At 49.2% G+C, this 12,046-nt stretch overlaps 1 protein-coding gene across 1 annotated transcript in view; it reads left to right on the top strand.

Moving 5' to 3' along the window:
• Positions 1 to 740: 740 nt before the first annotated feature.
• Positions 741 to 12,046, top strand: part of KLHL14 (kelch like family member 14) — a 62,672-nt gene continuing 51,366 nt past the window's right edge. Inside the window, exon 1 of the mRNA XM_075495697.1 lies at positions 741 to 1,678. Within this exon, the coding sequence (XP_075351812.1) occupies positions 741 to 1,678 (938 nt within the window). The remainder of the gene's footprint in view (positions 1,679 to 12,046) is intronic.

Here is a 12,046-nt window from a genome sequence, read left to right as displayed (position 1 = left end):
GCCCCGGGGTGCGAAGTATTGCAAATTCCCCCCCCCCGCTCGGGGCGGAGAAGGGGGGCTCAACTTCGGTGCCGGCCAGCGCTGGGGCCCCCGCCCCGGGCACGCCGCTCCCCGGCCCCGGGGACGAAGCGGGTCCCGGCGCCGCCGAGTTGCCAAAGCGGCCGGAGGGGGCTGGGGCTGGCGGCGGGCAGGGCGGCCAGGCTGCTCGCCTTCCCGGCAGAGTTTCAGTCACTTGGTAGTTTCTCTGGGCATCGCGGAGTTTGGGAGGGGGGGGCTTATTTTGTGTGTGTTTGATTGCTTGGGTGGTTGGTGGGGTTTTTTTTGAGGGGGGTGGCTCAGCTTTGAAAACGTCCCCGGCTTCCTCGCTCCTCCCCTGGAGAGCAGCCCGGTTTGCACCGAGGAGGGAGGAGAAAGGGGTGGTGTATGTGTGTGTATGGGGGGGAGAGCACGGGGGGAGGCCAAAAAAATAAATCTCCAGCCCTCCGGAGTTGCGGCCCCTCCGAGCGAGCCCGTCCGTGCCCGGGGCGGGGGGGCGGCTCGGCGGGCAGAGGGGAGCCCGTCCCCCGGCTGCTCCCCCCCGCCACCCGTGCGCACACGGCCGGGATGCGCCCTCCGGGCCTCTAAAGCTCTGTGTTTATTGTTGTGTCGTCCCGTGTGTCCCCCCACCCCGCTCTCCTCCCCACCCCTCTGCCCAGGTTGGAGGAGGGTTTAAAAGGCAGGTGTGTCGGAGGCCGCTCGCCATGTCCAGATCCGGGGACAGGACCTCCACCTTCGACCCCAGCCACAGCGACAACCTGCTGCACGGCCTCAACCTGCTGTGGAGGAAGCAGCTCTTCTGCGACGTGACCCTGACGGCCCAGGGCCAGCAGTTCCACTGCCACAAGGCCGTGCTGGCCTCCTGCTCCCAGTACTTCCGATCCCTCTTCTCCAGCGGCGGCGGGAGCGGCGGGCACCCCCACGCCCTGGGGCTGGGGCCCGGCGCCCAGGACGGGCTGGGGGGCCCGCCGAAGGAGCCGCCGCCGTCGCAGCCGCAGGAGGAGCCCGGGACCCCGTCCTCCTCCCCGGAGGACAAGCTGCTGGCCAGCCCGCGGGCCATCAACAACCTGGTGCTGCAGGGCTGCTCGTCCATCGGGCTGCGGCTGGTGCTGGAGTACCTGTACACGGCCAACGTGACCCTCTCGCTGGACACGGTGGAGGAGGTGCTGTCGGTCAGCAAGATCCTGCACATCCCGCAGGTCACCAAGCTGTGCGTGCAGTTCCTCAACGACCAGATCTCGGTGCAGAACTACAAGCAGGTGTGCAAGATCGCCGCCCTGCACGGCCTGGAGGAGACCAAGAAGCTGGCCAACAAGTACCTGGTGGAGGACGTGCTGCTGCTCAACTTCGAGGAGATGCGCGCCCTGCTCGACTCGCTGCCCCCCCCCGTCGAGTCGGAGCTGGCGCTCTTCCAGATGTCCGTGCTCTGGCTGGAGCACGACCGGGAGACCCGCATGCAGTACGCCCCGGACCTGATGAAGCGCCTCCGCTTCGCCCTCATCCCGGCGCCGGAGCTGGTGGAGCGGGTCCAGTCGGTGGATTTCATGCGCACCGACCCCGTCTGCCAGAAGCTGCTGCTGGACGCCATGAACTACCACCTGATGCCCTTCAGGCAGCACTGCCGGCAGAGCCTGGCCAGCAGGTGAGGGGGGCGGCGGGGAGGGGGGCCCTTCCCTCACAGACGCCCCCTCGGCGGCTTCTGGCCGCGGGAGGCTGGGGGAGCGGGGAGTCCCCGCAGGGCGCGGGGCCGAGGCGGCGGCGGGGAGGGACCCCGCGGGGGCCGGGCCGGGCCGGGCCGGGCGCCCTCCGGCGGGGCAGGGGGCGGCGCAGCGGCCGCGGCAGCGGCCGGGCCGGGCGGCGGGAGCCCGCCCGCGGCGGCGGCTGAAGGGCGGCGGCGGGGCCGCGCTGCCCGCCCCCGGCACCGCCAAACTTTTCATCCCCTCCCCTCGGCCCGGCGGGGCCGCCGCGGCCGGGGGCGGGGGGTGGTGGTCGGCGCCCCGCAGCGCCCCTCCGGCCGCCCGCCCTCCGGCGCGGGGGGAGGCCGCTGCGTGGAGAGCCGGCCCGGGCGGGGCGCGGAGGCGGCCCGGCGGGTGCCTCGCCGCCGGCGCGGCGCTAGGCGTGGGGGGCCGGACCCCCGGCAGGGCAGCGGCGGGGGCGGAGGCCGCGCCCGAGGGCGGGAGGCCTCCTCGGAAGCGGCCGGCGGGGCGAGCGGCGGCGGGGGCCTCCCGCGGCGTGGGTGCCTGGGCTGCCCGCGCGGGGAGGCCGTGCCCGCCCCGCTCCCCGGCTTCCCGGCGTGCGGGCGGCGGTCGCAGCTCCCTCAGCCGTCGTGCCTGGTCCGTGGGGCCGACGTGTGAATGTGGGGCTTCACCGTGCGAGTGGGAGCCCGCGCTTTGGGAACCTGTTGTAATTATTTATTACAGGCCGTATTTATTTATATCCAAGTCCTAAATCTAATTAATTATTTTCATAAATAAATGAGTTACTCGTGCACACCCTGGTATTGCTGGTGTTCGGGTGATGTCCGTATGGCACGTGAAAACTTGTGACTTCATAGTCCTTCCATCTATGACATGTCAGTTATTTTCGTTTAATAAGGTAATGAATCATGATGTCAAAGATTGACAATATGAGGTTGGTGTTAGGAACTGAAAGCACAGCATGTAGTTTAATGAGCAGTAAATATACCCGAAATGAAGGGGATATTTATTTTTCTCCTTTTAAAATACGTTTATACTTCATTTCATTCAAAAATGGAAAGATAATACCATCTTCCAAGTACAGTGGCACGGTAGCGCAGACATCAAAGCACACTTTGTATTACTGAGCTTTTTAACTAATAGGTGGATATTATTAATGACTTAACAGCAGCAAGAAAAACTAGTGCGTTATATATTTTAGATAATACGCTCTGTTAGCATTAATGCAGAGGATTCTTTATATCTTCATGTAATAGGTACCCCGATGATTTAACTTTGAAAATGCTGTGCCTTGTTTTATTATCTCTGGCTAGCTTGCTCTGTTAGTATTTTGTCGTGCTTATCACCTTGCTGTCTAACCGACTCTCACTCCAAAATCCTACACTAAAAAACAAATACCAGCATTTTGCAGTGCAAAGTATTTTTGAGACGCCGCTGTTGTGGCTGGTGCGTACCCTTTGCATTTCAATATTCAAAACTGTTGACTTTCAAAAATGCAAAACCCACCACCTCCTTCTCAGTCGAGATTCTGCACGCCGCCGGGGGCATGCCGGGGCTCGTGTCCTGGTGGATTGCTGAGATACCAGCCGGCTTGGTTCAGTGAAGATACCTTCCAGCTTCACTGGTCCATGTCATTTGAAGGATATGTAGTGGTGTTCTGACCACTGAATGCTTACAAGTGTCGTGGATGCTGCAAGAATCTGATACCCCTGGTGCTGGGAGCTGGCTTTCCCTGTAAGCGGGAGCGTACACAAAAGGATCGCACTTTAAGTAGACCTAGATTAGATTCTAAGTTGCATTTACTTAATGACTTATGGGGGGCTCCAAATACCACAAATACCACGTTTTTAATTTGTAATAGGTGGTATTTCAGAGTGGTATTTCAGAGACCCTTAACCGTAGCGGGTGAAAACATACTGTTACCTTCTCAACTTTAATGTGTGTTTAATGACAGCGTCATAACTAGCTTCTCTTGATTGGGTTCTTTGGTGGCAGGGAAATCTGAGCAAAAACATTTAGATTTCTCTTATTTATAAGCAGGCATTAGAACTTACTCAAAATTTTAAAATGTTGGAGATGTTGAAATGCTCTGTCATACAGAATACAATTGGTATATTTTCGTTTTGGGTCTTGGATGATATTCCTGGGAATTCATAAAGGTCACGAAGGCCTGTCTTTGAATCTTAATCATTTTAAGATTTCATCAGGCTGCCTAAGTGTACAAATGCCTTCTTAAACATGAACAAAGAAACAAAAGAAACATACTCAAGACTATAAAGATTTCCAGACTTGTCCTTCCTGTTACTCATAGTTTCTCTAAAGCTGCAATGACAGGTTGACATTCATTCAGTAAAATTTTATTTTAAGGAGGAAAATCTGCAAAGAGTTTCTTAGGTTACTAATTTGCAGAAGGAAATCTTAAAAGTAACTAACAGTTAAGTACTTGTGCAAATAGATAAAAATTATTACACAGAAAAGGACTTTAAAACTTTGATTACCTTTTCTGTGAGCAATGGTGACCTTGGTAATTTGGAATTTGAAGTTTAATGAAAGGTCATGCACAAAAGATTCACATGTCTTCAGAAAGAGATTAACTGTTCCTCTTGTGCAGTATAATATATACTGCACAGTACAGTATGGGTTGGTGAGAAATACAAGCAGCACAGTGCCATAGCCACCTTCTTACTGCATATTGAAGAAATTAGGAGAATCGCACTCAGAATTAGAACTTGCCAATAACTTTTTTGCATTTTTAATAAAGAACTTTTTTTTTTGTAACACGCTACTTAAAAACAAAGTGTGTACACATATGTACATACATATCCATATGTGCACTACCACTTTGGAGTACTTCGGAATTGGGGCTACGTATATTTCTTAAATGAAACGAGTGTAATGGGAAGCTTGAAATACGGTGATTCTCCTCTGAAATGTAACTAAAAATAGCACTGGTTCTTTCTTTAAGTTTGTTTTTTATGTGGTAAATCATATGTGCTCGCTTTTCTGACAAACACAGGTTTTTGCTGTTGTCAGGGCTGGAGGAAAGCGATTTTGGATCATAAAAGCCAGTCTGCACACTCTGAGCAGAGTTATTTATAAAGTTTGTGCTACAAATGCAGATCCTGCAGCGCAAGTGATGCTGGGGCTAGAAGGCACCTGGGTTGTCTTTTGTGCCACAGTGAAAAACGCTCTTTACCTGCAGGGAGAGCAGATTTTTTTTCATTAAATTTCCTGGGGGAAGGTAACACTTGAATGCCCGCATGCATTTTTGTAAAATTATTTTTCAAAGTACAGAAACTAAACGATCATCGTTTAAAAAGGTGAGGAATGACGTTCCTGACTTGTGAAGCTTGCTGTGCACTCTGAGGTTTAGGACTTTACCATGGGGAGTGGGCGTTTTGGCTCTGATCTGGCATTTGATCAGATGCTCAACTCTAAGCAAGGGACTCTGATCTCCTTTTTTCAGGTTAATGCTGGAGGTTTCTGGCCTCTGTGATCCTCACCTGCAGCAGGGCCTCAGCACGCAAGCCGCTAATAAAGCCTTTTGAGGCACAGTCAGTTTTGACATCAGTAGGAAAAATCCCAGTTGGTTTCAGCATGGAGTGGATTGGGCCCATTATGGTGATCCTGAACGTTAGGCTTACATGATGTTTGTCTCTCCCTGAGACACAGATAACTCTGTGCTGTGTCATGTTTTCTGTTGTTCTGGGAAGAAAATGCATTTAGATAGAGGAATGTTCGTCTTCCAGTTATTTATTTGACTCTCGGGACTTCACTAGAGTACTGAGTTGATTAAAATGTCTCTGGGCTTTATTGTGTAATATAATATATTTTATACAATACACGGTATGTGTTTTCAATTTTTAAAAAGTTCTGGGTTAGAGCATTACTGTGTTGCAGGAAAGAATTTCACTTTTAAAGATGAGTGAGCTAGTGAGAATTATTATTGCTTCCATGTTTACTTGCAACAATGAAAATGGTTAAAAACACATCACTACTATGAAACGCCTAGCTTTTAACTTGAATTTTGCTGGTGCTAATGCACGATATAGCTGTAGACAGAATGCAGCGTTATAGAAAAAATACTTAAATTACGGGTCTTGTTATTAAATATTTTCCGTAAATATTGTTGCCTTTGTATAGAACATTGCCATGATTTTATGGTTCCGCTCACCTGTAACTATTTACAGCGACTTCTGTTCCAGCCAGGCATGAGAAGATAGGCTGGGTGGGAAGAGGCAGCCCCTTACTGCCTGGGAGTTGTCGGCTGCAGGACACACGCAGCTCCTCTCGACATCAGTGGTTTGGGCTGGTCAGCTCCTCCCAGGATTTACAGGCAGAGCAGCAGTCAGATGTCTGTACAGCTGCATCAGGTACCTGAAGGCAGAGGGGAGTGAGGAAAGTAAAGCTGGGAGAGAGGGGAAAATGCAGAAAAAGAAAGGAATTGAGATACTCCAGGGGAGAAACAGGACGTAAGTAGTGGAAGCAAGGAAGTACAAATGAGGGAAAAGGGGAGAGAAGAGCAGGTTTGAAGGGAGAAAAGTGGAAGAATAGGATACCAGACAGGAAAGGAGACAAGCAAAACAAAAAAGACCCGGGCAGATAAAAAGAAGAGAGGGGATGAAACAAAAGGAAAAAACCTAATTCTTGGCAGAAACAGCATCTGTTGTCAATAACAGCTGAGTATTTCAGTTTCTGGAAATGCTATTTCAGGTGTGGGGGAGGAAAAATGGACAGGGATCAACCAAGTGACCTGAGGTGGGAAACGTCGTAGGCAGAAAATATGGAATTAAAGACTGAAAGAGAAAGAAGGGAAGTAAAAAGACAAAGAGATAAGACTGCTAAGCCTGACCGTGCTGTTTTCTGGGTTCCGCAAAGTCCCAGCATGTACAGACCCAGCTGTTTCTCTATACTTTTGTTCCCTGGACTACTAGACCTTGGGGAGATTAGAAGTGCAAATTCTGGTCCTGCTGAAGCTAATTGTAGAGGCTTTTATTTTTCTTTAATTTCAGTGGGGAAAGGGTGTCATCCAGACTGTTTGGTGTTGTTAGGTGATATTAGTGAAAGTGACAGCAAATTAAACAGTGACAGGTGATGAAGATGATATGACCAGTTTTCACTCAGTAAGAAGGTGGTCACTGTTGATGAAGAAGGAAAATGTAAAGTGATGAACAGTGTGAGACACTAGCATTTATGTGGAAGACATACATACCTAGTCTGTTTTACTTTCTACAGAGGAGATTAAAAATTTGAAGAAACTGGTTACATCCCTTGGCAATTAAATTATTTCCTTCGTGAATACACTAGTTGTCTATAAATCTCACAGACTGTAGTTCAATTTGACTTCTTTTTCTGCTAAGATTTTTGTAGGATCTCAGTATGGCATGTTTGGTGATTGTAAAAAAACTTCCCTGTTTTTTCACTGAAATACATTGTTGTGTGTTCTAGTAACAGCCACCTGCCTGTCCTTTGTGATCCTGACACCAATATTTGGATTTTTAACTAATATTTGTACTCATGGTTGATTGCAAGTAAGAAATATTTCAGACCCCAAATTAACACCTGGATAAGAAACATAGCTTACAATGTATGTGAATTATTAACATTTGCATTACGGTGTGGATGAAGTGAACACGAGGCTCCAGTTTATTTTAGTGGGCTTTAGATCAGGTCTTACGTGCCTGAATTAATACCAGGAAATTGTACCTGTGCCAGGACTCTCTCAGCTGAGCTGCAGAAGGGAGACTGACACATTAGAGGCTGCGGGGAAGTGAACCACAGACCTGTAGTCAGTTTAATCCTAGTTAGTCTCACCTACTTGCCTTACTATGTGCATTCATTTGCCTTTGGAGACAGGCTAGTGCTGAAGTGTAAGTGGGGAGATGTTGAGTATGGGAGAGGGAGGGAGCCCTGGAGCTCAGGCCAGGACACCAGGGGCAGGCAGAGGCAGCACCATTGTCCTAAAAGGACTGCTGTGGGTCAGGGCAGTCCCTGGGAGCCTTCCTACAGACACGTATGTCCCGGCTGGTAACATCCCTTGTGGCATAGGTGATAGCGGGTTTCTTGACCCAGCTACAGTACTCGTTCGGAGAAACATAACATTTAATGTTAGCATTTAATGGCCTTTCTTATGGACAACCATCTTTCCAACAGCTGTAGATGAAGTAGGGGTGCCAAGTACCATGTGCAGGTACTCCCCTTCCCCTGCCAGCCAGTGTCCTGGTCAGCAGTACTAGTTGGGCTGGTCTTCTTTGTGGAGCCCCTCCTAATTTATGTCCTTAGGTGACACATTGTCCCAGAATCCCGCTGGCTCCTTCCCCACCTCCTGCCCTCTCTTGCTCTGGAACTTCAGTTTTTCAAAATCCCCTACTTCAAAGCCTTTTGAACATCCAAACTACTCATTTTCCCTTACCATTTTCCCTCATAGGCCCCTGCTTGCTCCCAGGCCACTCTGCCAGATAGGGCTCTTCCCCAGATCCAACCTACCTGAGCTTCACCTCCTCCTGTCCCTTCTCTTGAATCCTCTGCTGCCATGGCCCCTGGCCCCTCAGTGCCCCTTCCCCAGGCTCCCTGCTCACACACACCAGTGCCGACTGCTCCAGACCTCTCAGCTTGGATCTCCAGAGGCTGCTGCAGCTGGTTGGGCTGTGCTGCTCCTCAGCTTTCCGTCGCCCTGCCCCTTTTAGCACTTGAAGCAGCTTCAAGTATCTGCATCTGCATCTCCAAACCCTTTTTCCAAGAGGAAATCTTTCACTAGATTTCGAGGTGCCTTATTCTAGAGGGAAAATTAAGTTAAGTTAAAAAGAATAATCTTACTAAGCCACTCAAACTGAGGGCAAAGTGCCTGCGAAAATGGGAACTTCCTCCTCAAATGTTGTACTTGAGCAAAAATGCCCCTTTCCAGCACCTGGAACAGTCTGTGCAGCTCATTTACAAATCCTGTGGGTCCCTAAAAGAATGGAGCTGCCTCCCATGAGGTCCCGTGCTGTTCTTGCCCATGCTTTGGCAACGCCGTCCAGGACTGTCCTGTCAGGGAGAACGTAGGTCACAGGTGGTGCAGAGCCTCCTAGATCAGGAAGGTCCCTCTTAAACAAAGTCCTCCTGGTATGATTTATACGTAGGGTCTACCTTTTACAAATGGAGTGCTGTAGGATCATGGTGAGCATCACACACACCTGTCGTGGCTGCCTGCGTGTCCTATCTGAGGCTTTTCTGTCCACTCTTTGCCTGATGTGCATCCCCTTCATGTGGAAAGAGGAGATAGAAAGGGAGGGTCTTTGAAGGCATGTTGTAGCCTGGGGTCACTATAGTTTTTTCCTTTTAGCAGAGGTTCTGAGTCTGTAACTGCTGAGCAGTAAATGGAACAGAGCTGCGACGGTGTAATTGTTTGGATTTGTACTTGAAGAGAAAGTACAGCGAGCCTTGGGGGCAAGGGGAGGAGAGCAAATGTAGAACACAAAATCAACAGAAAATAGTTTGCCAGGAAAAAAGCTTTGGTTCTGTTAAACTCACGTTACGGAAAAAAATCCTCATAATCTGTAAAAAGACCATTTTATCTTTTCAAACAACTCCTGTGTTTTAAAAATCAGAGCAGTTTTCTAAATCAGAGCAAAGTTTGTCATTATCCTTTGGAAAGTATGGCCTGAAAAGATTGAGCAGGGAAGTTAATAGGAATCCTGAATGAAAGCTTTGGGCTGGACTCTGTTGCTCTGTAAACATTTCTGTTGTTGATTTTGTTGAAACAGATCCTGTCTGGTATTACAGGTTTACCAAAGGACCATCTAAAGAAATTAAAGAATATGGGAAGTTGAAATCCATTAGTAGATACTTCCTGGCATAATTTTTCATATTTGCTGGCTTCCTGAAATTTTCTTTAAAGACCATCATGCCTAGTACTTAGTAGTCAACACTTCCCGCTGTATTCTGGGAAAGCAGACAATAAAGTTTGAGCAAATATTATCAGTTGCCAAGTTCAATGGAAACAGACAATTTGCACTGAAGCTGGAAGTAAATAGAAGTTGATGCCACAGTTGGTTCTTCCTGTCTTGCCTGACTGCCGCCTCCTTTCAGAAAAAAAAAAAGGCAGTGGAAAAAGTAACCAGTCATAGCTTGGGTGAGGGGGCAGCAAGTTGTGTTTCTTCTCCTCAGCTTCCTAAGGAAAAGGAGACTCGGCTGGGGAGAATGCAGCCTCTGATGCAGAGACCTCCTGTCCTTGTGAACATCCGATATAGAATCAAACAAAAAAGGACCTTCTTGACTTTTCACAGTCTGAAAATCAGAAAGAAGAGTTGATTGAAATTTCCTAGGGGAAAAATGCGGATTTGACCACCCTGAAGCATTCTATAAACATTTCCATTTTACCACCTCTGTCTAAAACAAACAAACAAAAAAAGGAGGTGGGGAAGGGAAAGCAGATTGCAAAAGCATCTAGCTTTGACATTTTCTTTAGTTTTATTTTTAAAAGTGCTCAGGATCAAGGGACTTTCTTTCAGGTTTTTCAGAGCTTCCAACAATATGGAAAATCAGTTGTTTGCATAGTTTTGCCAATAAGATTCATGACACAGGAGGTTTTGTGACTCATATACCAATACAAGCTTTGCTAGTAAAATTGTTTTGATTCAAATCCCTTACAATGCTTCAGATACGCGCTGTGTGGCTAGTAAGGATATCTTTAGCATTCAGATCTCAGTGAATTTAAAGACCTGTGTTCAGATGATCTCTTTGTGTAGATATTGTCACTATAGAAGTACTATTCATGATCTCACATAGGCAACACATCTATTAAAGCCTGTCTCAAGCTATAAGGAACAAGAGTGTTGTGTATGAATACAGCAGCTTTGCCAGGACTCCGTATGGGAGAGCTGCTGAGCATCTTTCTGGGGAACTGTACCAGTCTCCTGTCAACATGGAGAATAAGCTGGTAATACAGGGAGACAAAGATAAGGACATTCCTGTGCGTTCCTCTCAAAGGAACGCTAATGGCAGATGCCACTCTTCCAGGATAGTTGCCCACCCCTAAGCTACCTGTTAGTTCAGAGGGTCTTATCCCAAAAGGAAGGGACATTCACTTTAAAAATCTTCACAGAATCACAGAATCGTATAGGTTGGAAAAGACCTTTAAGATCATCAAGTCCAACCGTAAACCTAACACTGCCAGGACCACCACTACACCATGTCCCTAAGCACCTCATCCAAACGTCCTTTAAATACCTCCAGGGATGGCTACTCAACCACTTCCCTGGGCAGCCTGTTCCAATGCTTGAGAACCCTTTCCGTGAAGAAAAATTTCCTAATATCCAGTCTAAACCTCCCCTGGCGCAACTTGAGGCCATTTCCTCTTGTCCTATCACTTGTTACCTGGGAGAAGAGACCGACCCCCACCTCTCTACAACCTCCTTTCAGGTAGTTGTAGAGAGCAATAAGGTCTCCCCTCAGCCTCCACTTCTCCAGGCTAAACAATCCCAGTTCCCTCAGCAGCTCCTCATAAGACTTCTGCTCCAGACCCTTCACCAGCTTCGTTGCCCTTCTCTGGACACACTCCAGCACCTCAATGTCCCTCTTGTAGTGGGGGGCCCAAAACTGAACACAGCATTCGAGGTGCGGCCTCACCAGTGCCGAGTTCAGGGGCACAATCACTTCCCTAGTCCTGCTGGCCACGCTATTTTTGATACAAGCCAGGATGCCATTGGCTTTCTTGGCTGCCTGGGCACACTGCTGGCTCATATTCAGGCAGCTGTCAACCAACACCCCCAGGTCCTTCTCTGCCAGGCAGCTTTCCAGCCACTCTTCCCCAAGCCTGTAGCGTTGCATGGGGTTGTTGTGACCCAAGTGCAGGACCTTGCACTTGGCCTTGTTAAACCTCATACAATTGACCTCAGCCCATCGATCCAGCCTGTCCAGGTCCCTCTGCAGAGCCTTCCTCCCCTCAAGCAGACCAACACTCCTGCCCACCTTGGTGTCATCTGCAAACTTACTGAGGGTGCACTCGATCCCCTCATCCAGATCATTGATAAAGATATTAAACAGAACTGGCCCCAGCACAGAGCCCTGGGGAACACCGCTTGTCACCGGCTGCCAACTGGAGTAAACTCCATTCACCACCACTCTCTGGGCCCGGCCGTCCAGCCAGTTCTTTACCCAGCGAAGAGTACACCCGTCCAAGCCATGAGCAGCCAGTTTCTCCAGGAGAATGCTGTGGGAAACCGTGTCAAAGGCTTTACTGAAGTCTAGATAGACAACATCCACAGCCTTTCCCTCATCCACTAGGCGGGTCACCTTGTCGTAGAAGGAGATCAGGTTGGTCAAGCAGGACC

Source organism: Mycteria americana, chromosome 2 (genome assembly GCF_035582795.1).
Source record: "Mycteria americana isolate JAX WOST 10 ecotype Jacksonville Zoo and Gardens chromosome 2, USCA_MyAme_1.0, whole genome shotgun sequence".
In the NCBI taxonomy this organism is placed as follows: Eukaryota; Metazoa; Chordata; class Aves; order Ciconiiformes; family Ciconiidae; genus Mycteria; species Mycteria americana.
This window is presented reverse-complemented; position numbering and strand designations above follow the sequence as displayed.